Source organism: Cnephaeus nilssonii, assembly GCF_951640355.1.
Source record: "Cnephaeus nilssonii genome assembly, chromosome: 14".
In the NCBI taxonomy this organism is placed as follows: Eukaryota; Metazoa; Chordata; class Mammalia; order Chiroptera; family Vespertilionidae; genus Cnephaeus; species Cnephaeus nilssonii.
The window spans coordinates 8430104-8457214 of record NC_137085.1 but is presented as its reverse complement, the minus strand read 5'-3'; the positions used below and the strand labels follow the sequence as shown (position 1 = coordinate 8457214).

General features: G+C 53.4%; 1 protein-coding gene across 2 annotated transcripts; it reads left to right on the top strand.

The window, feature by feature from the left end:
* Positions 1-8007: 8007 nt before the first annotated feature.
* On the top strand, positions 8008-26080 carry LHX2 (LIM homeobox 2; the record flags this gene model as incomplete). 2 transcript variants are annotated; one of them, XM_079790961.1, is made up of 5 exons in its annotated part: positions 8008-8127; positions 9606-9808; positions 10678-11081; positions 16562-16767; positions 25793-26080. In XM_079790961.1, the coding sequence occupies 5 exons, from the start codon at positions 8008-8010 to the stop codon at positions 26078-26080; spliced, it is 1221 nt and encodes a 406-aa protein (XP_079647087.1). The 2 variants fall into 2 exon arrangements, with proteins under 2 accessions (XP_079647087.1, XP_079647086.1); XM_079790960.1 differs by having other exon boundaries at positions 10654-11081.
* Between the last annotated feature and the right edge of the window lie 1031 nt (positions 26081-27111).

Sequence of the window (27111 nt, the reverse complement as noted above, 5' to 3'; positions counted from 1 at the left end):
AGTTCGTTAATTAAAAGACCTGCTAATTGCTGCTTGAATTACTGTACAGAGAGCATGAAATGACTTTGTAAAAGATGACAATTGGAGGAATAAATGGTTGGGGGTTTTGTTTGTTTGTTTGTTTGTTTGTTTCTTAAAACATTTTTATGAACAGGTCCTAGAAAATGTGTTGCTTTTACTCATGCCTCTATCGTCAACTATTCAATTGAGCTTCAATTAATGATAATATATGGTCTGGGATCCTTAGCTGGGCTGACTGATGGAAGAGCTTTGTTGAATTTGGTGCAGGTGGCACTGTTTAATAAGCACAGGAAAGAGTGAATAATGTAGTGCTTGCAAAGAGAAGTAAATGCAAAATAGATCGCTCTAATTATGGCAGCCCCCAGAAATAGAGATACAAGCTGAAATGGCCAACTGGCTGGGAAAATCCAAATAGAGCTGATTGTCCCCTGCCTTTTTTACTTTCAAGCACTGACACCATAGCTTAAAAGTAAATTGGGATGAGCTCATCTGACTCGACACAAGCTCAAATTCCAAACGTGGGTCTGGTGACCTATCAATGTTTGCCTTAACTGTCTAGAATCCTTTACCAGATAGTACAATTCAGCTCTAAAATGAGGCTATCTGAATATTTCTTCCTGCAAGAGATCATACAAGCTCATTACCACTGGTCTCTGCTTTATCGCAGAGTGTCAGGAGATTTTGTTTTTGTTTTGTTTGGATTTCTTTATGCCCGAGAAAATGAGTCTATAGAAAATCAAAGTGTGAAGACTTAAGCAAACAGAATTTCCCATATACCTGCAAGGGCCCATAATGATTTTCATTCATGCAAAGATAATTGATGGGACATTAGTTGTTTTAATTAATGGAAGAATAAAATGGGGGCGGGGCCAGGGACTGGGCTTCAGCTGAAGCATATGTGGGAAATGACTGTTCCTCATCGAAGGAGACAATGCCGCCTTCCCCAATAGCAGTGGAGGTTTGCTAATCGGGCCAGTGGAAAGTTGGGCTGGAAACCTCCCGCTGGAAACGAGGGGTGAGAGATGGTGGCCACTCATAGTCCCTCCCCTGCAATCTCACTATTCCCCGTCCTACATTACCTCACAGGGGAGGAACCTTCTTACTTCCAAGGAAGGTGCAATTTGTGCTAGGAACCTAGTATCCTTTGTGATCGTAAAATAGTGCCAGTGGCTGGGAAGCCCCAAATCGACCTTCTTTCGCCCACATTAAGGAAGGTTTGGGGCTAACTGCGTGTGAGCTTCCCGAACGGGGCTGAGAGATGAAATGGCTGTGCTAGGAATAGGGTCCTCTGTACAGCAATGTCTCCAGTGAGTGTCTAGAGCCCCTGTCCTCTGATTGGGAACCCAGGGAGGAGCCAAGCCCAGCGTCTTTAGCCAAAAACCCTTCTTTTTTGTTCTGTGGAAATGTTTACCAAACCCACGTCCAGTCTAGCCAGCGCTGGCTGGGCACTCATGTCAATTCGTGTATGTAAAGCTCATAAAAAGTTTATGAGAAACCTTTGCTTAGAAATAGAGAGTTTAGGGGTGTCCTGCTGTCAGAGAGGGATGGCAGGGATGCCTCTGAACCAGGAACTGTGGTAGGACACGTTTCCGGTCTCCAGTGCATGGAGATACGAGAATTGTCAACTCAACCAGAGTTCAGCTGCTTCCTCCTCATCCCCACTTTTTTCATACAATACATTCCTGATTCTCCCTTCAGTAAAATGTGGTTCTCTATGTGAGAAAATGTATTGCTATTATTTGTGCTTCAACCTAAAAGACAAGCAGATTAGCAAAATGGCTCTTGTAGGACTGGGTAGTTTCTGGGTTAGATTAAAAAGAAATTACCCTTAAGGAATGGCTGTAGTTATACCAGTTGAAAAAAAAATTGACATATTTTTGCAATATTTACTTTTTTCTTTTGGCTTCCAGGGCACTGTATATCTTTGCATGGAAATTAGTAGGTGGGGAGATGCAATTAGCTATTGTGTATTTTGTCACAATTCTTCTTTAAGAATAATCTGATCTGACAGATTTATATTGTTGACAATGTGATTTAAGCAAGACCCAGATACAAACTTTCCCCACCCTAATCAATAATGGTAAATCCTTTTGCTGAGGTGAACAATCTCTGACCTGGAATTCATATTTCTTTTACCAATTCCCTGTAATAAAATTGAACATTTTGTCACCACTTTGAGAAACACTGCCAAACACCTTAAAACACATGTCACACGCCAGCAGCCCCTCATTTCCCTCCTCCGGGAGTTTCTACATCTGGAATCATAATCACAGATAAAAACCTTGACAAAATTGCATCTGAGCACATTCCTCTCCGCAGCCCTTACTTTCTCATAACATTTAATACAATATTAATACCTGCTACCGAAAGGCAGGGGGGGGGAGGAAAGGGCTGCCAACCTCCACATTTCCCGATGCATCATGTTCAAACCTGAAATTCACACTTCGTGTTTCATTTTAAGTTCAGTGCATTTAACAGGGCCCTAGAGAGAGGGCCCTGGTTAGTTCCCCAACCTGCTCAACTGACGCCCAGGGAGGCAGTTTCAGAATTGTTCAGATCGCTGCAGGGAGAAGAGGAGGAGGCACTGGGCTCCTCTCTGCCTGAGAGGGGCCAAGCCACTTATGTATGGGATATGGTATTCTCTTTGGAAACAACTGAGGCCCCGCTGTCCTTAGTGGTGACCAGCAGATTGACCAAGGCAATGAGCTGGTTTCATAAAGAGATAGCCATGCCCGAGCTGATTTGCTGCTGACTGACAGCCTAGCATCAATCTAAAACACCCCTCCCTTTGCTGAACAAAACCTATAGGTCTGGGAGGGGGGTCCTTGTTGACGATATAGGGCTTTTCTGCCGCCCCTGTGACTCAACTTCACCCCGTCTTTTCTTGGAGTACATTCCTGCACAGTGGCAAGGAATCACCACTCCTCTGCCATAGAAACAAGAGACAGAGGTTAGAGAGAAACGAAAGGTGCAGGGAGGGTACCCCACTGGAGGGGGGCCTTGGGGGCATGTGTGATACCCTGAAAGTGGACTTCCAGATGTTGGTGGCTTTGTTCAGTCCCTGCCATTCTCTGACTAGAATTAGAGTCGAAACAGACCATAGCAACGCCAGGGAGTCCAACCAGCAATGGCCCCTCCCTTTTAAAAATTTAACCGGTCCAGGTAACCAGCACCTCTAGTAGCAGCCTCCCTGTGGAGGGACGCGCGCACACACACACACACACACACACACACACACACGCACACACACTTCCCTAAGCAAGCCCCACTTCATGAGCAAGGAGTATAATTTGCTGAATGGTGCAACCTGGAGGGAGGACAGGAGGCATTGCACTCAGAGAACTGAGGCAGGCAACTGGCCTGTGACTGCAGCCAGCAGCCCAAGGAACAGTCCTTTCTGCTTCAAGGCAGAGAAGAGACATTGTTTTTGCCTCTTTCTTCTTTGCGGTTCATATCCAAGAGGGTCCCCGACCCCAGTCCCCAGCACCATGCTCAGAGTTTCGGGTCCTTCTAGCGCCAGTGCCCAAAGGCAAGCAGGTCTGGGCCCAGGAGGGCGGCTCTGCCTGTGCGGAATCCTTCCCTGGTGGCTCCCAAATCTGGCGGTGTTTCTGCCTGCCTTTCCCTCTGGGGAGACTCCGGAGAGGCTGGAAAAAATCTGGGCGCCCGCTCGCTCGCTTGTCAAGAAGCAAACTGTCTTCACATTCTCCAAGAGCAACATCCCTGCCTAGGAAGAGGAAAGAAGAGGCAAAATAAATAAAACCAGTTAATGTTGTAGTTAACTTGCAAATCAAGTAAATCTGTTGGTGCCGTATTTGAGAAATAAACCATCAGAGCGTCACAGCAAACACACACTTCTGAACGTCTTCATTTTGATTTAATGGTATATCAGCGTCAACTATCGCTTCCTCTGCTGGTACACACGGCCTGATGCCGCGGGAGGAGGATGCCCATGTTTATCACCGAGTGAGATGACTAATTACACCTTGTCAATCACCGGCTATGAAGACATAAAACCGGCGCGCACAATGAAGTAGTTGCCTGCAGCGTCAATTAGTTGGCGATTCGGAGGTTATTGCGTGGCCCTGCTCTGGCCGCCTCTCATAACGGGACGGAGCTCCCGGAACAGCGCGCTGATCAATCACCCTCCAGCCGCGGCCCCGGCCCCCGCCCCCGCCTCCCCCACCCCCTCCCGGCTTGGCCTCACTTTCTCTGGGCAGCATGTGCTTCCTCCCTCGGCGGCCCCGGCTCGGTGGCGCCGGCAGCCCCGGGAGCCCCGGGAAGTTGGTGCGCGGCAGCCCCGCAGCCGGCAGCCGGGAGCCCCGCAGCCTTCGGGGAGCGCCCGGACTGGTGGCCCCTTTGTTGGAAGAGGCGTGGAGGGAGCGCTTTTGTTCTGAGTTAGTCACGGTGGCCGGCTGGAGGCTGCTGCCTCATTATGCGCCGGGTCTGCTCGTCTGCGAGGAAGCAGATGGTGGGGAGGTAGGCAGCGGCCAGGGTAGCCAGACCTGAATTCTGTTCACCTGTCACCTCCCACAAAAGGCAGGTTCGAGCGACTTGGGGGTCCTTTTCCCCACGTCGGGGGGGAGGAGCGTCGAGGGGCGGCTGTTTCCGGCACCTCGCAAGGATCCGCTTACCTGCTGGTGCCTGCTCCCCCCCCACCCCACCCCCACCGCTGCCGTCCCGACGGCTGCGGCTCCTCGCGCGCCGTGTAAATGTCACTCACGTGTCAGGACGTGTGCTTACAGCCTGTTCCTCGCCTTGTTGAGTCTCCGCGGACAGGGTTTGGTGATTGTGCCACGTACCCCCGCTGCCGGGGGGAGATTAGCCAAGTTACCGGCCTCGGAACCCTGGACCGGGCACTCCGATCCCGCCCCGCGGTGGCGGGAGATGCGCTCGAGCCTCTTGCCGGCCTGAGCGCGCCCCAGCCAGGCACCCAGAGATGAACGGGCGGGCGGGTGCACCGGGTGGGAATCGTGACTGCCAGGGAATCTGCGGTCCGTCAGCGCTGGGTGTGGGCTGCCGGTCAGAGAGGTGGCGACAAAATCCTGTACTTACACGTCCGTCCGTCAGGGGTGCAGGGGTGAGGGTGGGGGGACTGAAGAGCCGCAATGTGTGTTTCCAGGTTTCTTGGGAAGTCCTCCGGCAAGTTACCGAGTCCCCCTCCTCTACCGCCCCCCCCACTACCCCGATCCGTCCCCCCACATACACACCCCAGCTCCTGAGGCAGCCCCTTGAGTTCTCAGAAAACATATTGCATCCATCCAGCCGGGGCTCACCAAGGACAAACGCTCCAGCGTTGTTACCATTTTTTCCTACCCCTTGGGCGACCTCCAGATGAACCCTGGTGACTCCCACATTAGAGGTTCATTCCCAACTTTCTTTGAAAGAAAGTGCCCCAGATGCCTCAGTAAAGCATGCCTGCGTAGGAGTCCGCGTGCCCAGGTGCAGGCCGTGTGCAGGGGCCAAAGTACAAGTCTGTGTGAACACGCACGCACACATGCTGTTTGGGGGTTTAGGGTCCTGCCCTCACGTGGGGGCATCTGTACTTGTAACTTCAAGAGTTTCTGCAAATATGCAAAACATGGCCTCCTAGAAAGTGCACACGGGGATTCAGGTAGAGTCACCTGAGCGTGCAATCGTACTGTAACGTGCAATTGTACTATGACCCCTGTACAGATGCCTGCCTCTGCTTGGCAGTGGACACTTCTGCTTGATGTGCACGTGTAGACCCTAGCCTCACCTTCCTGCTGGCCTTGTTTTTGCCAATGAAGATGAACATGTAAATTTGCACACGTGAATATGAGTGCATGTGCTTGGGCATTACAAGCACACATCTACTTATGTCTAAAAGTTATGTATGATATGTGGAAAGTGTGATTTTGTGCTGCCTCTACTTTGTGCCCTTATGTAAGATAAACTGCCTGGGTCCCCACTAGCCCCTTTCCTCCTCCTGGCAAGCAGGTCACTTCAGACTGACCCACCTCCAAAGCAGACCCAGGAGGTGGGACTCTGTAATTGACCTGTTCATTCGGTTTTTCTCTACAGTCACTTTTTACTTTCTAAATCCAACTTCACCACACACCTGGGCATGGCCCTTGAGTCCCCAAGGGTTTCTATGTTGAGCCTGAAGTCTGGGGGCTCCTGAGAGGAGCAGTTGGGGATTACCCTTCCCGGGAAGGACCGGCTGTTGGTCTTTGGAGAAGTGGTGCAGCCAAGCAGTTGGATGGGCGCAGGTTAACAGCTGAGTCCATGGCATGATGCACCCGGTAGCTAGAGAATGGGTCTGTGGTCTTTAAGAACCTTGTTGATGCCTAACATATCTCAGAGTGGGAAAGTTTTTAATAGGAGATGGAGAGGGGAAAGGGGGAGCAAATGAAAGAATTTGCTTAGTGCCTGCTATGTTCCAGGCATTTTACATCCATGATCTCTTTTGTTCATCACACCCATGTGAAGGGGATGTCTCCCCTGGGAAAGATCAGACCAGCTAAGGGAAGTTAAGTCATCTGTCTAAGGTTAAGTTTGTGCATACATTGCAGAACTTGGATTCAAACCCACGCCTTTCTTAGTTCCTAAAGTCTGGGGGGAGAGAGTGGGAAGAGCGAAAGGAAATCGGCCCTCGTTCACTAGGAGTGAGGATATGCTGGTTGGCCCTCCTCCCCGGGGAGTCGCAGCTCCAGGGGTCTCTCGCCTCTCTGTTCTGCTGGGTCCTCTGGAGGCCTGCGCAGCCTCCGGCAGTCCGCCGCGGCGCGGAGGCTGGCCCTCAGGCCGAACTGGGCGGGAAGCAGCCCAAGGCTCTGGGAGCTCTACCCCAGGCCTGCCTTCCCGGGCCTCGCCAGCCGGTGCCCCAGGCGGCGGCTCCGCTCAGAGGGAAGACTGGAGTGAGACCTCTTCAAGCATCCTCTAGATGTGCTTTCTCAGGATAGAGACGGCAGGGAGAGAGGGTTTAATTTTCCTTCCCGAAGAAATCACAGGAAACTGTTGGTAGCTTAAAAACTCCAACAGCACCCCCCTCCCGCCCCCGCTCTACCTCCGCCCTCCCTCCCACTCCTCCCCTCCAGCCTCGCCCACCAGCTCCCACCATCTCGTGCCTGTTTTCCTCCTGCTGCTTCTCCCCTCCCTCTCGGGTCTCCCGCCTTCCCGGAGCACGCGCTGCCACAGCCCGGGGTGCGGGGCGGCCAATGGCGCGGCGGCAGGACGTGATGTCAGGCGCGGCTGTAGAAAAGGCGCGGACGCTTGGCTGGCGCGGACTGCAGAGCCGGGGCTGGGCTCGGCGCGCTCTTGGAGAGCTTTGCGCGCGGCTGGGCCTGTGGCCGGCGACTCCTCCTCCCACTCTGCTCCTCCTCCTTTTTCTCCTCCTCCTCTACCTCCTCCTTCCCCCCACCCTCCTTCTCCTCCACCTCCTCCTCCTCCTCTTCCTCCTCCTCTTCAATTCTCCGGGTAGCTCGGCTCGGCTCGCTGGCTTCGGAGAAACCCCTACTTTAGTCGCCCACCCAGCGTCTAAGCGGGTCGCCTTGGGCTGGGGACGCACCCCAGGGAGTGGAGAGGTCCTGGCAGCTGGGTCGCCGCGGGCACCTAGCTGCTCCCGGTGAGCCCCGACCGCAGCCGTCGCCGCCTCGGGCAGACTTTGCGCTCCTGCTTTGCGCCGGGGGCGCCGGAGCCTGGTCGGCAATGCCCGCGGCGTGAAAGCGCCCGCGGCGGGCGCCGACCTCTGCCCCGTCTCCCTCCTCCTTCCCCTCAGCCCCTTGCCCTTGTGACCCCGGCTTTGGCGCCGCCGCCCAGGCGCCCCGCGATGTAGCTGCCCCTGCACCTCGGCGGGAGGCGTCCTGGCCCTCGGGCTCCCGGCCTGGGGGCGCAGCCGAGCTCGGGCGGGGCCGGGGCCGCGGTGGCGATGCACCGGGCCCGTTAGCGCCGGGAGCGCCGGGCAGCTGAGGCGGGGGGCAAGCCCTCCCGCGGAGGAGCCGCGCCCCCGGCCCCGCCGGTCCCGCCGCGATGCTGTTCCACAGTTTGTCGGGCCCCGAGGTGCACGGGGTCATCGACGAGATGGACCGCAGGGCCAAGAGCGAGGCTCCCGCCATCAGCTCCGCCATCGACCGCGGCGACACGGAGACGGTAGGCGCACGGCTGCGGATCGGGCCGAAAGCTGGGACGGGGCCTTGTGAGTCTGCGCCTCTGCTCCCCTAAGTTTGGGGGCACTTTGGGGAGCTTCCTTCGTGCCGCACGGGACTGGGCGCTGGGGATCCGCGGACAGGATACAAGGCCTGTAGCTCCCCGCTCGGGGGAAGCCAGGCTGCTGGGGAGGAGAGGGAAAAAGGTTGAGACCGAAATTTTAGACCCAGAGGGTGGGAGAGAGCAGTTCTCCCGAAGTAAGAGCGAAGTCCTACCCGCGGCCCGAGATGGCTCTCTTCTCACTTGGCGGGGCCCTCCGGTCACCAGCCCCGAGCTCTCCTCCACCACTTGGCCCCGGCTGCTGGCGCCACCGAGAAGGGCGAAGCAACCGGGAACACCGGGGCTCCAGCCGGCTTGGGCCGATCCCGCTTCTTGGCAATCCGGCTTCCTCCCGAGCGCAATTTCAGGGAGTGAAGTCTTCTGGGCCACCGCTTTCTGTTGATCTTGACCTGGGCTTTCTGATCCATTGGACTTGGCCAGGCCAGGGCTCCTAGTTCAGGCTCCCGGGCCTGGCTCTGCAGAAGCTGAGTCCATTCGAATCTCCACACCTGACTATGCCAGCCCAGCCCCAAATAGTCAGTTCCTCGCCTCAGTCCTCCCTGGGGGCCAGATGAGCAGACGTTGCCCAAGTCGGGCCCAGAAGTGACCTTTAGAGGCAGAGGAGGTGGGAACACAGGAAGTTTCTCTGCACAGAAAGCAAGAGCAGCCGGGCCAGTGCCTCTGTCTTCCCAGCGAGCTCTTCTTCCCCGGGTTAAACCATCTCAGCCTGTCAGTTTGCTTAGCCGACAATTTGGATTGGGCCTGTCCTGCACTCAGAGACTTTGAGGGTGCCTCTGCACCCCCTCCCACCCCCCATCATCTCTCAGGATCCTGGGACTTGTGACCTGCCCTAACCTAAACCTTTGGCTTAAGGATCCAGAGATCACTGGGGCTGGCTGCCAGGAACTCTCTGTGTCTCTGGAGAGGAGTCTGTGTGTAGGGCGACTTTTAATGGTCATCTTACCCCTTTCCCTGGGGGCCCAGCCAAGTGGCTTCTGTAAGAAACAGTTTTGGAGGGAGCTTTTGGAGGGCTTGACTGGGAGAGCCACCACTGCTTCAGCCCCCAAACATAGCCTGAGACTCTCTGGGAAAAGGGCGGAAGGTACAGAAAAGGGGTAATGTGGGGGAGATCTACCCAGGCCAGCGACCAGGCCTGTGGCCTGCTTGGGCTGTGTAGGCGGACTTGGGTTCTGAACCTTCTGGATATGGGCATTTTGGGGTGGACGAAGCACCCTGCACACCCTTGGCATTTTTCTTGGAGTTTAGGGTTAGCCGGTTACGGTGGGAACTTTGGGTGCTGGTTTCCCCTGGGCCGCAGGCAGCGGCTGCTGGGTCCCAGGCTGACGCGGGCGCTGCGGTCTCCCACCTCCCTCCCTCCGCAGACCATGCCGTCCATCAGCAGTGACCGAGCTGCGCTGTGTGCCGGCTGTGGGGGCAAGATCTCCGACCGCTACTACCTGCTGGCGGTGGACAAACAGTGGCACATGCGCTGCCTCAAGTGCTGTGAGTGCAAGCTCAACCTGGAGTCAGAGCTCACCTGTTTCAGCAAGGATGGAAGCATCTACTGCAAGGAAGACTACTACAGGTAGCCCCCCACCTCGGTCTTGTCTCCTTTCCCTCCAGCCCCAAGGGAGGGTTCTCTTCTCCAAGCCAGCACGAAGAATTGGGTGACAGCCTTTAAACACAGTAATTTGGGGGACACTCTTGGAAATGTCTGTGAAGTGTAGGGATCCAGAGAAAAGCAGAAGCTGCCCTCTTCTGAGTTTAGACCATAATTAAGCTTGGGTTCGGGGGTCCTTGCACCCCTCTCCCTTTGAAGTTTCTTGGGTCAACCAGAGGGAACAGAAACTAGCACCCGCCCCCCATCCCAACCCAGGTGGCCTGGGCTGGCATGGAACAAAGTTGGGGAGAGAGCTGGGGGATTGGATGGGGGCATTTCAGGATCTTTCTGGGAGATGGGAGTCCAGGATTAAAGAACCAAAATCATCCCTAACAGGTACCAGGTTTCTTGTTTTTCCTCTCTGGGTTTAGGGTTAGAGTCTGTTCATATATTCCTCTCCTCTTTCTCTCCTCGTCTCTGCGTTATTTTACAAATTACAAAGGTCTGTAGGACTCCAGGCGCTGGTGTGGAGGGCAGGGTTAGAGTTGGAGGAAGGGTAAGTGGGGGATTATTCCCCCGACTCCCAAGCAAGGGCTTTCTTAGGGGGCTTGCTCGGGCTCTGGGTTAAGTAGAAGCCTTTGTAGGCTTGAAAGTGATTAAGGGGCACTGTGTTCCAGGGTAGCACCAGACGCAGGCCACAATGTATTCCCTCTTCCCCCATCCTCCAAGTTAAGACCCAGGCTGCCCATCTTGAGGAGGGGATTTTCCCCATTGGCAGCAGCGGCACCTGGAGGAGGAATATGGGGGTACCCAACCGTGTGTCCCCACAGTCCCTCCCCTGATGGTCCCTACAGGCGGTTCTCAGTGCAGCGCTGCGCCCGCTGCCACCTGGGCATCTCGGCCTCGGAGATGGTGATGCGGGCTCGGGACTTGGTTTATCACCTCAACTGCTTCACGTGCACCACGTGCAACAAGATGCTGACCACGGGTGACCACTTCGGCATGAAGGACAGCCTGGTCTACTGCCGCTTGCACTTCGAGGCGCTGCTGCAGGGCGAGTACCCCGCGCACTTCAACCACGCTGACGTGGCGGCTGCGGCAGCTGCGGCCGCTGCGGCCAAGAGCGCGGGGCTGGGTGCCGCCGGGGCCAACCCGCTGGGTCTTCCCTACTACAACGGCGTGGGCACCGTGCAGAAGGGGCGGCCGAGAAAGCGCAAGAGCCCAGGCCCCGGGGCGGATCTGGCGGCCTACAACGCCGGTGAGTGCCAGGCGCGCGGAGCGTGCGTCCCCGTCCGGTTGGGGTAAAGTGCGTGGCGTCCATCGCTCCCCTCCGCCCGAATGAATCTCGGTGTGCTGTGTACACGCATATATATACACAGCACTCGGGGCACGCTGCCCCTTAACTTCCCAGGCCATAGCACCCTACGATCTGGCTGGCGGGATCTTAGCCTCGTATGCCCCTGGCTGGAGCAGGACCACAGAGTGCTTTAGGGTCTTGCTTGTCCCGGGTACAGACATTTTTTAGAGGCGACTCTTTGGTTTGGGCCTTACCCTCACCCTGCTGGGCAGAAAGTAAGTGCAATGATAGAGAAAGCAAGGTGGAGCCCACGCCAAACAGGCTCTGGGTTTGCGCGGCTGAGGGCGGGAGCTGGGGCGTTGAATGAACCAGGCAGCGCAGCCAGGGACCCAAGAGAAAAGACTGGCAGTGGTCTGGGGAACGGAGATCCGATTGCCCTGCAGCCTGTCCTGTAAAAGGTCCCGAGGGCGGCAGGCCCGGGAAACTGGGCCCCGGAGCCCTGGGAGCCAGGGCGGGTCATTGTAATCCGCCGGAGCCTTCTGCTCAGCCAGGTCTCGGTTTTCCCTGGTCTCCTTCCTCTGAGTTCCGGGCGCCAGCGGGGCGCTGGGTTAAGAGCCTGGACCCTCAGAAGCCGGCGCCTGGGGAGGAGACCCGAGGAGGCCTGGCGGTGCTTGGGGTAGGGTGAGGGCTTGTTTCGCATTTCCGGCGTCTTTGAAACCCCGCGCCGAGAGGGAGAGGCTCAGCCCCCTCCCGCACCCTTCCCCGGTCAGGACAGCCGCGGAGGGAGGTTCTGGGCCCGGCAAATGGAACCGCCAACATCTGCCCGAAGTCTGCACGGGGCCGGGGAAGGTTTACGACTCCCCGGGCTTCCGAACTAGAGAGAGTTTACTTGCAATTATTTTCTTTCTTTCGTTTGCGACAGAATCGGATTCGGGGATTTTGTTTCCCTCCTCCTTTTCCCCTTAGTCTATCGCACCAGTGGAAACAAAACAAAGCAAAACAAGCCGAGGACCCTGCGTAGAGGGCATCGGTGGGGAAGGAGCCAGGGTTATTTGGATCTTTAAACATCTTGAGCTGGCTGGGGAGGGAGGAAAATAAGCGGCGGGCGGGGTTCCCCCTGTTCGCTCCAACGAAATTGGTTGCTGGAAGATCCCGGGGCGTGTGTGCCTCCGTGCCGAGCTGGAGGAGAGTGCAGCCCCTCGCCTGGCAGATGGCGAAGTGACCGCCATGGCCCGCCGCTGGATGATAGATTTGTTGAAGGCCCCACCAGAAATAACTGCTCTCCAAAACCCCCATCCCTCATCTCCAACCACCCTGAAAACAGACGAACCCGAGTCCGGACCAGGTCCCCCAAACAAAGCCGCGCCTATGTAGCTAGTGAGGTCGGCCTCTGCAGGCGCCGGGCCACGGGGCGGTCGGAGGGTAGGGAGAGGCGTTGCGTTTTCCCCACAGTACGCAGGTTCATAACGGGCTTTGGATTTGAAAGGTAGAAGTTCAGAGGTTTTGTGTGTGTGTGCTTTTTGCTGTTCAGCCACCTTCCCTGGTGAGCCCGCCCCAGCGAGCAGGAGAGAGGTGGCTGGAGACGAGTTTTAGGAGAGCTGGCACCTCTACAAGACATTCCCCACCCCTGCCATTTCTTTTTCTCCTGGGCTCCTCTCTCTCTTTTTCCTTCAGTCTCTCTCGGTCCTCCTTTCTCTCTCTCTCTCTCAGCGTGTGTCTCCCCGGTCCTCTGTTTCCCTCTCCGCTCTCCCCGTGGGCACGTCCCTGGCCTAGCTTGGCCGGGGCTTCCCGGGCTGGCGCGCGCGCGCGCGGGCGCATCTCTAGTGGCCGCGCGGCTCGCTTCTTCGGGGCTCCCGGGACCAGGTTGGGAAAGAGGGCGCCTCCAGGGCCCGGCCAGGTTTGGCTGTTGTCTTCCTCCCTCCCTCCTGGGCACAGGCGGGCGGCAAATGGCAGTGGTGGGGGAGGGGGAGCACTGGGAAAGGGGCGCAGCGGAGGTGCAGCTGCGGGCGGTGTGTGTGCGGGGCCAGTGTCGGTGTCTGAGTGTTTCCGACCGGGAGGACGTGAGCCTGTGGGTGCGAGTGTCCGGCACCCAGCCGGACCGCCCCCCTGCAAAGCCCGCGGCTCTGGGGGGGACAGTGAGGTGGCGGAGCCGCAGCACCGAGTTAAAGCGCGGCCGGCGAGCTGCGGCCGCGTGGGAGGGGGCGCCGTCGGTGCGCGGGTCCCGCCGCCGAGGGAAGGGCAGCTGCAGCCGCGGGGCCGCAGGTCGGAAAGTCCTTCCGGGGCGGTGGCCACGGCGGCCCTCCTCGGTCTGTTCCTCCGGTCCCGGAGGTGGAACTGAAACCTCCCCCAACCGCGAGCGGGGCTGCGAGCGGGCGGGCGGGTGGGACGGGCGAGGTGGCCGCCGCCGGCGAGGGGCCCGGGCCGCGCACGGGACGCCGGGCTCGGAGCTCCACGGCCGCGGGGTCCCGCGTGGACCTGCCGGACGCCGGGCCTCCCCAGCCGGGCTGTGTGTGTGTGTGTGTGTGTGTGTGTGTGTGTGTGTGTGTGTACGCGCGCGCGCCTGGCGGCGTAATTACTGATTTGATTCCAATCCATTATTTAGACAATTGAACCTACAATCTCGTCTTTAGTAAAATGAGGCGAAGTCAGATTTGATTACAGGTTCAGTCCCAGCGACAAGAGCTCGAAACCCGATGGGTTAATAACAGATCACGAGTAAATTATTCATGATTTTACGAGCTCTTTAGCTCCATTGAATCGGCCTAATTGAGAGGGAAAAAAAAAATAAAAAAGAAGAGAGAAAGCCAGGTCCTCCCCTCCCCGCGGCCCCTGGCTCCTCCCCACCCGATCCTGGGGAATCTGGACTTGCCCCGGGCACGGGGGGCGGGAGCGAGGGGGTCTGGGGCACCCGCCAAATCTGGGCTTAGCTGCCACTTCCCCCGCGGCCTCGGCCTCGTTTCCCCAGCTGCTGGCCGGCCTCGGCCTCCCTACCTCGGCGGCTCTCTTTCCCCTTCCCTCCTTTTCCCTTTTCGCACTCCCAGCCAGTACCAGCTTCAGAACAGGCCTCCCTGGTCTCCTTGGACCCGGGCTTCAGTTCAGTCGCCCGGACCCTCCACCACGCCTCCCCCCCCCCCCCCCCCCCCTATTTCTGGGCCTCACTGTCCCCTCAGGCTCTCTCTGTGTCTCTCCTAATTTCCTCCTGTCTTTGTAGCTGTCTCTCTCTGGTTCTCCACGTCGCCACTGCTTTCCTCTCTCTCTCTCTCTCTCTCCTCTTTCTTTCCTGGCCCTGTCCATCTTTCCCTTCCTACCCCCTCTCCTTTCTCTCTCTTCATCCTCTCAGTCTTTCTACCCTTATCTCTTTCTCTCCTTTCTCTGCCCTTTTTCCCTCCCCCCCCCCACACCCTGATGTAGGCCACTCTCGGGCCACGTCCCTTGGGTGCATGGGGCGCCAGGGTCCCCACGGAACTCATTAACAGCAGCAAGGCCCAGGCAGGAGCTGGGCGGAGGGATAGGCCCAGAGATCCCCTGTGGGAAGGCCTGCCCTCCCCCCACCCCCAGGAGCTGGGGACTGGGGGCAAGAAGAGGGTCGCTGGTCCCCAAGAGGGGGCAGGGCAGTTTCCATGGATCCCGTTTGGAGTCATTTTCTGATCCCCTTTAAATCCTGGGACTCATGTTCTTCACTCTGGGCACTGTTAGTGGGAGTACAGTCCGGATGGGGGATCTGGGTGCCTGGGTGCCTGTGGGAAGGGACCCCTAAGGTTAGGAACAAGACCTGAATTTTGCCAATTCTCTCTGCAAGAGGCTACTCTCCCGGAGCACTTCTGAGGTAGTGTCGTCAGATAAAATGCAAGGACGCCCGGTTAAATTGGAATTTGGGGTAAACAACAAATAAATTTTTAGTCTAAGTGTATCCCATGTAATATTTGAATTTTAAGTAAACAACAAATACTTTTTTAGTGTAAGTGTATGTCACGTAGTATTTGGGTTTTTAGTATAGATAGGTCCCACGCAATATTGGAGACATACTGATCCTAAAAAATTGTTCATTGTTTATCTATCTGAAATTCAAATTGAACTGGGCACAATGTTTGTTAAATCCGGTAGCTCTACTTGTGGGCATGTGATGGGGCACAAGATACATTCCCAGTTGTCCACTTTCAGGGGACTGAATTAATCTGTGAAGCTTCCCCCAAAGTAAGACCTTATGTGTGTAATAACTCCGGATGTGATGAGGGGATCTTGGAGAGGATCCTGCGTGTCTCAATCAGCCGCCAGGTTGCCAAGCAACTTCCTGAGGCTTGAGGTTTCCACCCGGTCCCTTACCCCCAGTGCCTTCCAGGCACTGGGAGCCAGGCCCCAGCTGGGCCCCTTCTGGATGGGGAAGGGCTCCCCAAAGAGTCATGCTTCATCTTTGCCTGCCTTTGTGCTGTAGTGGAAAGAAAAGGCGAGGACTACAGTGGTGGATCTGGGCTCAGCCGTGACCAGTGGTACACATGGCGTCATTCCCCTTAGCATTCGTTTTCTCATCTGTAAAATGGGGTGAATAGCAACAGCCACCCATGGAGCAGTAGTGAAGGTCTATGATGTTCATAAAGCCCAGGGCATACCCTAGGTGTCGACTACATGTTAATTTCTTCCCCCAGCTTCCTTCCCTTTCCCGTGAGAACTCTGCCACTCCGTGAGATTTCCGAAGGTCACTTACCTTCCCTGCCTCATTACCCCACTTGTAAAACTGGCAACAACTGCCTCACGGGGCAGCGGTGAGGCTTAAACTATAAAATACGATAGCTGACCTCCAGCCCAGTGCCCGCAGCCCAGGAGTCCGCACAGCACTTTTGATAAGGGCCCAATGAAAGCAGGTGGAGAGATGTCAGTTAGCAACTTCCAGGCACCTGCCCCAGACACTGTTGGGGGAGAGCGGGGATAATCCCCCCTTGGGAAGTGCAGGAGGAACAAGAAGACCCTGGGCTCCGGAGTCCCTTTGATGCTGGGTCTTCGTCAAGTGACTTTCCCTTCTGAACCTCAGTTTTAACGTCAGTAAAAAAGGCGAAAAGACTGCCTGGCTCATAGGGTTTTGAGGATTCAATGGAAATGTGCCTATGAAGCCCTTACATCCTCTGGAGTTCTGGAGTTGAATACGTCATCAACAGGTTATAATAGTAGCGGTTATTATTCATATTATTATTATTACTACTGTAACACAGTGGCTCCAAATGGGGTTTGGATTCTCCTAGAGCTGGTTTTGAATCAGCATTTCCTAGCTGAGTGACCGTGGGCAGGCCACTCTGCCCGGCCTCACATTCCCCTATACATCTATGAAATGGGGGTAAGATCTCTGTCTCAGTGTGGTCCCGAGGCTGGAAACATTTGGTGTCGGGTGGGGCGGGTGTGGGAGGAGCGAGTCAGGAGGTTCACCTGCCGCCTCTGCGTGCCCTCCGTAGCGCTAAGCTGCAACGAGAACGACGCAGAGCACCTGGACCGGGACCAGCCCTACCCAAGCAGCCAGAAGACAAAGCGCATGCGCACCTCCTTCAAGCACCACCAGCTTCGGACCATGAAGTCTTACTTTGCCATTAACCACAACCCCGACGCCAAGGACTTGAAGCAGCTCGCCCAAAAGACTGGCCTCACCAAGCGGGTCCTCCAGGTCAGCTGGGGACTGGGGTGGGGGTGGGGGCATCTGCCGCTGCTGAGACCTGGGGCAGAACCACGCAGCGGGGCTATGGGCCTTGGGAGAACCTGCTCCCTAAGTCTGCCTTTCTGTTTTGTTTACCTTCCTCCGTTCTCTTTCTCCATCTCTTCAGTTGGTCTCTATTCGTATTTCACTCTTTTTTTTTCTAACTTGACATCTTCTTTCTCCTTCAATGTTTGGCTCTCAATTTTTTCTTTTTTGTGTGTGTGTGTATCCCTCCTCGGTCCTCTTTGTCTCCACACTCAGTCTCTTTTCTTTCTTGTAAACAATTCATATTTGCTGTTTATTACTCAAGTGACACTCATATATGTTTATATTGTAGAGGGTTCAAACATTTCAGATAAATCCAGAGCTCCCCCCCCCCCCCCCCCGCCATCCCAGGAGGCCCATCCAAGGCAACTGCTATTAGCCGTTAATTCCTTCTGCTTCTTGCTCCTCTCTTGCTCTCTCTAGTTTCTCTCTTTCGGTGTCTCTCTAGATTTTTCTTCTGTCTCTTTGTTGTTTCTAAGACTCTCCCAGAAGCAAGGCTTGGTGAGGAAGGTGGATGTGGGCAGATGCCCTGGGCAGGCCAGGGGGCCTCTCCTGGGTCTGCCCACGGGGAGCTGGAGGAAGTCCGGGGGCAACTCTGAATGGCACTTGCCTATGAGGGTGCTTTCTTTTCTTTTTTATTGAATTTATTGGGGTGACATTGGCTAATTATATAGGTTTCAGGTGTACAATTCTATAATATGAGGGTGCTTTCTTGATAGAGAGGATCCAGAGCCTTCACCAGACTTTCCAAGGGTCTGTCTGTCCATCATCCCAAAGATGTTAAAAAACTCCAGTTTGGAAGTTCAGGCTCCTGTGTGACTCAGAGTGGTGACACCACTTCTTAACCCTTCAGCTCCTCCTTTTACTTACTGGGCAAGTCACTGAATTCCCCTGGACCTCAGTTTCCTCGTATGTGAAACCGACACAAAAAGTGACCTACACGGCAGGCTGATTGGAAGAGCTCTTGAGATGATGTCTACCACAGGGGCTGACCCTGAACTGCCCAGTGGATAGTGGCTAAGAAGAACATTAACTGGGTTAATCAACTGACTGATATTAACAGTATGAAGGATTGTTCTGGTCACTGGACTTCAGTGTCCCCACTCACACAATGAGGTGGGAGCATATGGCCCTTTATAGCAAGTCTAACCGATGTATTCCTCAGAACGTGTGGTGGTAAAGAGAGCAGTGCACACTTTGGGATAGGAAAATTGACAGATGAAGTGATCCTGTGCTGGGATTAGAGTCCAGGCCAATCTGATCCGTCCTCTAACCCCAGGTCGTCAGGGATTGAGGGGCGAGGCAGGGGGAGGCGACGCCGAGGGAATGAGGGTGACGGTGATGGACAAGGAGGGCTGCGCGGCCGCCCCAAGTTTTCCTTCGAATTTGTCAGGAGGGAGAAAGGAAAAATAAAGCCTTTTGGGGGTGATGGCGGCAATTTGGGGGTGAGACTGGGTCGTGGGTGAGGATCTGCAGTTCTCGGGAGGGCGAGCCGGGAGTCTGGGGCAACTTTGTCTCTGCGGCTCGGTGACGTAGGGAGGGAGGCGACGGCTGGCCAATGGGGTGCTGATGCGCCTCTCTGGGCCCGCCTGCTGCCACCCCCACCCCTGCGCTTTCCTGGCAGGCCTTGCCCTTTCCGTTGGGGTCCGTTTTTTGCCTGAGGGTCTCTCTGGCCAGGGCTTAAGACGGGCAGGATGTTGCTGCACCAGTCCGAGACCCGGACCCCTCCCTTCTGTTTCCCTTGGGCTTGACCTTCTTGGGGTTAGATCAAGGGACCTTGCTTGGCGCCTCTTCCCGTTTTCTCGGCCTGGACGAATCTGGTTAGTGGGATACTTTGTTCCTCCCCCTCTTTAGGTGGCTGTTTTGTGAGTCAACCCCTGGGAGCAGGCTGGGAAAGGAGCAGGGACTTGGAATCAGGCAGAGCTGGGTTCAGGAATACCTGGCTTTGGTTCCGCTCCTCCACTCACTGGCTGTGTGTCTTGGACAAATCAGTTACCCTCTCTGAGCCGTAGCTTTCTCATCTGTAAAATGGGCACCCTTAGAGCACATGCCTCTGTTACCCGGATTATATGAAACAGAGTCAGTGCCCATAGCTGAGTCTGAGTCTGCAACCAGCAGGAACCAGTCTGTGCTGGCCTCGGTGAGGCAGGAGGCTTGGTTATGTGGTTTAGGAGCAAATTGGATTTTCAGCATGGTTCTCTCTCATTCTTTCATCTGACCGAATGTCTCTTAGCACCAGGCCCTGGGGATACAGAGGCAAATGAACCACAGTCCTGCTCCTGAAGAAAATCACCCATGAGGTGTAGAGACAGACCCACAGTCAGTTTATCAAAATGTGATTAGTTGTGGGGGTTGTCCTGTGGGACACCAGGGGAGGGACCCCCTATCCTATGTGAGAGGAATGGTTCGCCTGAGGGACCTGGGTGAATGCTTGCCCTAACCCCACCCCCTTCCCCTCAAATCCTGAGCCAGGGCCCCCCTCACATCTGCATGCCACCTCTACCATGGGGACTCAGAACTAGCTGAGGGGAAAAAACGCTAATAGTTATTGTGTGTCTACTAATCAATACATGTTTATGTGCTCTATTGTGTGTCAGGAACGTTGAAAGGCCTGTGAAATACACTTGCCTATTGAATCCTTACTGCCAGGATTATGATCCCTCCTCCCCCACTGTTCAGATGAGAACATTGAGGCCCAAATGATTTCTACTTGCCCCAAATCCTCTAACAGCACAACTGTTCATGATTATGCAGTCATTTGCAAAGCATTATCTTTCCAGCCACTCATCTATCTTACCTTAATGTTTTCCTGCCCATTTTATAGATGATACGCTTAAGACCCATCGAGAAGTGAGGTTGCAGGAGCCAGGTATTGGCAGGGTCGAACTCTCGCCCAGGTGGCCTGACTGCGGATGAGCCAGCTAGTGGAGATGGGATGAGAACAGATTTGGGTGAGGCAGCTGGTGGTGTGGCTTTGGTTCAAATCCTTTCTGACTTACCAGCAGTATTATTTGGGTGCTTGAACTTCTCCTCCCTGAGCCTTTTCTGTGAAATGGAGGTGGTAATAGTTGGAACCTGAGGATTGAGGCAGTGAGTGGGAAGGCTCCAGCGTGGTGCCTGCTGGTACAAAGTAGATGCCTGTGAAATGGTTCCTCATCACTTGACTACACCAGCTGGATGGTACTAGGTCTTGGGTGCCCCCTGCAGGCAGGTTGTGGTCGACCCCAACCCTTCAGAGAGTGCATGGCAGGGACAGGTTGAGGTTGAAGCGGTGTTCCCAAAGGTGGGCGGTGTGTGTGTGTGTGTGTGTGTGTGTGTGTGTGTGTGTTTCCAGCCTGTTATTGCATCTGTAATGCATAAGCATCACCAACATGGTAGTCCTGGGATGCATTATCTCTGCAGAAATTTGGAGTCGGCTGGTGTGAGGTCTAGACTCAGCTCTCCATTTACTCTCTGAGTGATTCTGAGCAAGTGACTTAACCTCTCTGGCCTCAGAGGCCTCAGCTATAAAATGGAGTAATAATAGTACTTCAATAGGTGGTTACAAGGAGTAAATGAGATAAAGTGTAATTTATAGGATGTATATTAGGGACTCTGCACCTAATTTCATATACATTGGCATATCAGGTTTCAGTCTACCAGCCTCTTTTGCGTACATTTAAAAAAAATAATTATCTTCATTTTGCAGATGAGGAAATGAAGTTCAGAGAGGCCAGGCCTCACAGCTAGTAAGTGATGAAGCCAGGGTCTGACTCCATAGCTCTTTCCAGTGTAGCACAGTGCAAGGATTGTGATCCCTACACCTGGCTCTAGCTGCAGAATGCAGCAGCAGGCTAGATGAGGGAGAGGAAGGAGGGGGTCGGAGACACCACGTCTTGGTAAGAAAGCAGGAATCCTGTGCATAAAAAGGAAGCCATAAGTGCATAAAAAGTGTTCAAGTTTGTGATCTTTAGCAGCATGACAACAATAATTCTGACTTTCCATCAGTGGCAAGGAGATTGGGAGACAGAATGGCCCCTTGGACAGAGGTCCATTAAGAAATTAAGCTTTGCAAATGCTTGGAGACCATTCCTCAGCACATTGATACCTCTCTGAGGGAGGGCCACACAGGCTGAATGTTAAGATGCCCTGAGCTTGGGAAGGGGATGGTGAGCTGATTGATTTGGATGGGTGAAGGTCTCCTTAGGTGTGCCTTTGAAAGAAAATACATTTTCACCACGACCGTTTAAAAACATCCTTGGGATGAGGAGTTAGTCATCATTAATCTGTGTGAGAACTCGAGGTGAGAACGCTAGCTCTCCTCTGTTCACTTGCTTATTCAACAAATACACTGGCCTTCTGCCATGTTCTGGGTAGGCGGGAGGCACCAGGAGTCAGCGCTGACCCAGAGAGTGAGCACACACTGCAGAGGGCAGACAGGGGTGTGCAACAAGGTATAGAAATCATTAAAATGGCGATAAGATTAATCTCTATATTTTTCTCTACATGTGGTATATCTAATAATAAAAATATTTTTAAATGATTTGGGGGACCAAATAAGTTTGGAAAATACTAAAGGTTAACCGTGTCTCTGTGTTGGAGATCAGAGCACATTAGCATTAATACAGGCACTGAGAAATCTTGGAGAGATTCAACTTGGTCTAATCTAACATTTTCCAGATTTATGTGGCCACAGAACCCTTGTTTAACTCTTGACTGAAATGAAATAGAAGTTCTTGGAAGGAAAAACACAGAGCTGCAATGAGAGCGTATAATGCAGGGAACTGACTTGGTAAAGGAGGTGGTCCGGAATGGTCTCCCTGAGGAGGTGAGGTTTAAACTAGGGCCAGTCAGCTCATTTCTTCGGCCTCAGCTTCCCCACCTGTAAAATGAGGAGAGTGAGCATTGTTTTGCCTGTCTTTTGCACAGGGCTGTGGGGAGAGTCCAGTCTAGTCACAGATGGTTGAACAAGCTGGATGGAGTTTCATCGGTAACTTGGCTTGAAACTCTCATTTTAGAAGAGAGGAAAACAAAGCTCAGAGAGGTAGAGTGACTCATCCAAGACCCCACGGCAAAGACGTTGTAGTCCTGGCTGGAACCAAGGGTTCATGATATCCAGCCTACTGCTTATTATTTTTCTTTCCTTAAAGCCTTTAAAAAAATTTATAAAATAATAGAACCACCATATGGATAGATTAGAAAAATAGGAGAAAATTACCCATTTAAGAGCATGGAAAATCGGTAATCAGGTTTGCAGTTTAGAGGTGAAGTAGTGGCTAAAGGCATGAGCCCAGCCTGCCCCAATTCACATCTCAGCTCCACCTCTTTGTTTGGGCTCTGCCTCAGTTTCCTCATCTGGCAATAATATTAGTACCTACTTTAAAAGGCATTATTATTATGAGTTAATATGTGCAAAATGCTTAGAACTTTGCTTAGACAATGCCTGACACTTAGTAAGTGACTAATATTCATCAATATTATTTTTGCTATGAAGTTTCGATACATAATTTTTTAATTCTTTTTCCCCTCACATAACGTTTGTCATAAGACATTTCCTCTTCGACTGGGTGGAGTGGCTGTGTCATGACTTCCACTTGCCCCAGCTGGTGGGACACTTGGGATGCAGCCATTAGTTTGATGCTATTAAAAAGAAATGCCACAGTGGCCATGTTTGGGTGTGAAGCTTTTACCCCTTTTCTGGTTTTCTCAGAGACCCAGGAGGGAATTCTTGGGGGCAAAGTGGGTTTCTGACGGGCCCTCCTGTCTCACGGAGGAAAGAGTGCTGGGGAAAGGGATTTGTGAGGCAAACACAGCCTGCAGGGACAGTTGGTGCCTGAGGAGGGGCGCAGAGCAGGGTGGCCTTCCTCATCCGCTCAGGACTTACTGGGGATGTCCTGTGCACCAGGCTAGGCATTGCCCATAAATGAGGAGAGAGGGCTGTCGGTTTCAGGAAATAGGTGGTAGAGCAGATCATCTCCTTCCTTGCTGCAGCTGCCCTGGAACCCCAGCCTTTTAGAACCCAAGGGCCCGTAACGATCATGTGGTGGTCTAACCCTCTTGTTGTTCAGGTGGGGAAACTGAGTTGGCCAAAGGTAAGGGACTCACCCAAGGTCACTTGGCTGGTCAGTAGCAGAACCAGAACTAGAAGCTACATCCAGCTCTCTTTCCACTGCACCACAGTTGCTTCCTTCCTTCCTTCCTTCCTTCCTTCCTTCCTTCCTTCCTTCCTTCCTTCCTTCCTTCCTTCCTTCCTTCCTTCCTTCACTTGCTGACTCACTGAGGAAGAGGAGGTAAGGAAAGCGTGGATTTTTTTTTTTTTTGAAAGCATGGATTTTTTTTATGGCAGAGAGTTCTGGATTCCAATCTCAGGTTGGCCTCTGTGTGACCTTGGGCAAGTGACTTCACCTCTCTGAGCCTCACTGGCTTTCAATCTATAAAACGGAGAATAATGATAGTAGTGTTCCCTACCTGGCTTATCATGGAGATCACTTGTGACTGTGCATGTTGGAGGCGTGATGCCTGGCACATAGTAAGAGGTCCATAAATGTGTTGTTATTACTATTAACCAACGCATATTACTGATTCTTAAGCTTTGCCATTCCCTGTGCCATGACGTGAAGATGACTCAGACATGGTCCCTGTCCCAGCAGTCACCCAGGAGGGGACTTTTTGAAATATTTGGGAAAGAATTCTGGTGAAGCTCTGCTTAAGGTGAAAAGCAAACCCAACACAAGCCCCACAGCAGCTCCCTTTCAGCTGAGTTGTTGATTATCACCCAGTGGGTTCCCAGTGCCTCAGATCCAGTTCGGCTGGCGGAGAAGGCACTGTGGAAGAGGGTGTCATTGTTTACCACCACTGTTAGGGGCAACAGCAGAGAAACAGCCCACAGCTAAACAGCCAGTCCCAGCCCTTCCCGGGGGCTTGGAGCCCTGGACCCCTGAGCCACTTGCCACCCCAGGGCTCCTCGTTCTGGCTGCTGCTTGAACAGACAGACACACTGGCCAGGACAGTGGCAAAAGTTGGCACCAAGACTCCAGCCTTCCTCATCTGCCTGCCACAAGACTGGGGAAGTCACCTCCTCTCTCTGAGGGCCTCTGGGGCTTTCTCCATCAGCCATTCCCCAGACCAGCCAGAAGCGGAGTCTCACCCTGCAGATTTCTGGAGGCCGGGCAGGGAGGGACCTCCCCGCCTCTCGGAGAGCATGTGGAGGTGCTTTAGAAGCACTGGACTTATGTGCAAGCCTCCAAGAGGTGATGGGCTCGTTCTGGGCGAAAGGCCAGGGAAAATGTGCTTTCTTCCTGGGAAGACCCAGTGTGCTGGGGGGAGAGCTTTGTTTCCTGACTTCACAGGGCCCGCGTCTCCCTCCTTACCCCAGGATTCCGGCGGCTGTGCTTTTAATTGAGCCCAAATTGTATTAGGCCACCAAAAAGGCGGGTGTGAAGCCACAGGCTCCTGAAGCTGGGGTGGTCCCCAGGGGAGGGTGGGGCCAGGCGTCCGCCCTTCCCACCCATCTGAGACACTGGGAAGACAGGCAGATGCAGGCACATCTGGAAATTCGCAACTGGACACCCGAGAATCTACAGAATCCCCCTCCAAGGCCCTGTGTTTTATGGGGAGGCTTCTGGCGGGCGATTTCCTCACGCAAAGGGAAGCGAGGGGGCCCTGCCTTTTGGGCTTCTTTCTTTGGAGACACAGCCCCCCCAAGCCTATCCCCACCCCCACAATGGCCTAGATTTCCTAGGCCTTTGAGGAGCCCTGGTTACAGCCAGATCTCTGTGCAGTTAGACGGGTGGGCATATTTGGGGTGAGCGGCGGGGCCGGGGCGGGGGCTGTGTAGATGAATTTCTGTGCTGGTCTTCATGACTGTGTACAGGCTCCTGTACAAAGGTGTGTGTGTGGATGGGGGCATGTGTCTGCCACTCAGGAAAAAGTGAAAGTAAACCTGTATTCTGTCCCTTTGGTACCCTTTTCATACCAAGCTCGGTTCCAACTGTGCAGCCCACCCCACCTCCCTCATGCATGGGCCTGGGGTGAGGCGGGTTGGGAATGGGAATCTGCGGGTCACAGCCTCCCTCGCCTTGCTCTGCTCCCGTCAGCTGTTCCTCTTTGCCCACCCTGCCCTGAGCCCTGAAACCCGGGGTCCAGGGAATCAGTGGCTTCTCCAGCCAGTGGTGGTGGGGAGTAGATGAGTGTCCTTTTCTTCCGCTTAGTAATTCTTTGTTGATTGATTCCTGTGTTCTTTATACCATTCTCGTATTTCCCAGACTTAGTGATCCTGAAACATGTTAAAAATTGTGCCAACAAGAACTCGTGGGATCTATTGTGTGCTTAAAGGTGACTGCTGAAAAAAACAAAAACACAAAACACGAATCTCTCAACCATTGTGAGAAACCACCAAGATTTGATTTGAACGAATCTTCCAGAACAGCACTGTCTAAAAGAAATACAACATGACCACCTATGTAATTTCACATTTAAAAATTTCTAGTAGCCACATTAAAAAAAACTGGTAAAATTAACTTTAAGAATATGTTTTGTTGAGCCCAGCAGATCCAAAATATTATCATTTCAACGTGTAACCAGTATAAAAATTATCATCGAGATAGTTTACTTTTTTCACATTAAATCTTTAACTGTTCGTATATTTTCACCTACAGACTAGCCACCTTTGGGCTAGTCTGATGTCACATGCTCAATAGCCATAGGTGGCTAGTGGCTACCATAGTGGAGAGAGTGGCTCAGCTCTGGAACCTTCTCACAGAAAGGAAAACCCAGCAATAGCCAATGAGAGAAAAGGACATTTTTATTTTATTAAGAACAGACTATGACCAGCCCGACTCTTTATCCTCCCCTCCACAAAACACCGATTGGTGATTAGGGTCTCTGAGTTAGGCAGTCCGGGGAATGCCCTGCTCTTCTCTCCTGCCTGGCCGCCTTCCCCTAACCAGCCCTTCCCTCTCGCCCCGCACAGGTCTGGTTTCAGAACGCCAGGGCCAAGTTCAGGCGCAACCTCTTACGGCAGGAAAACACGGGCGTGGACAAGTCCACCGAGGCGGCGCTGCAGACGGGGACGCCGTCAGGGCCAGCCTCGGAGCTCTCCAACGCCTCGCTCAGCCCCTCCAGCACGCCCACCACCCTCACAGACTTGACGAGCCCCACCCTGCCAACTGTGACGTCCGTCTTAACTTCTGTGCCTGGCAACCTGGAGGGCCACGAGCCTCACAGCCCCTCACAAACGACTCTTACCAACCTTTTCTAATGACTCGCGCCCCACCCCCCCACCCCCACCTTGGCCCCACAATTTCTTTAAAAAAGAAATTATCTTTAGTTGAATTCCAAGTGTATTTTAAAAATAGAGGCTTTGAGCAACTAACTAACCACATTTTAGGATCTCGCCCGGAAACAGAGGAAGACAATAATTGCGCGTCCGGCTGACGCAGCGGTGTGGACTGAGGAATTACTTGGAAGATCTATCTGCAACACAACATTTGTGTCATTGTACAGTTTTGTGGACTGAGCGAGGAAGAACAACAAATAATTTAAGTTGGCTAGAGCTTCTGTATTTTCAAAGACTGCCACGTGCCTTAGGAATACTGTTTTATCTCCATACTTCGGACGACCTGTTCATTTTTCTCTCCCTCTTTTTCTCTCTGTATATTTATGACCAGAGCAAAAATGTAAAAAAAAAAAAAAAAAAAAAAAAGTTTGTTACTTTGAATAGTCCTAAAAAGAAAAAAGGAAAAAAAAAAAAGGAAAAAATCAAACCCCCTCCAAACGGTCGCTTTGTTGTTTTAGAATTTTAAGGTGGAAGTCTGTTCGAATATCAGAATTTGTAAAATCTAACCAGTAATAAAACCACTTATTGAAACTAGTTGGTGCCGCTGCTATTTAGTGGGGTGTGAAATTCACATGACTTAAGAGTCTTACTGAGCCCTGGCCGGTTTGGCTCAGTGGATAGAGCGTCAGCCTGTGGACTGAAGGGTCCCAGGTTCGATTCCAGTCAAGGGCACATGCCCAGGTTGCAGGCTAGATTCCCAATAGGGGGCATGCAGGAGGCAGCCAATCGATTCGCTCTCATCCTTGACATTTCTATCTCTCCCTTCCTCTCTGAAAGCAATAAAATATTTTTTTAAAAAAAGTCTTATTAAAGCCTAGAGATAAATTCCAGCTTCTCCCTATTTATGCTATTTATAATACTTTATAGACACTCATTTGTAACATTCATGGGGCTGTTGAGACCCAGAGATGAAGTTGGTACAGTCCCTGCCCTCAAGGACTTTAGAGTGGAGG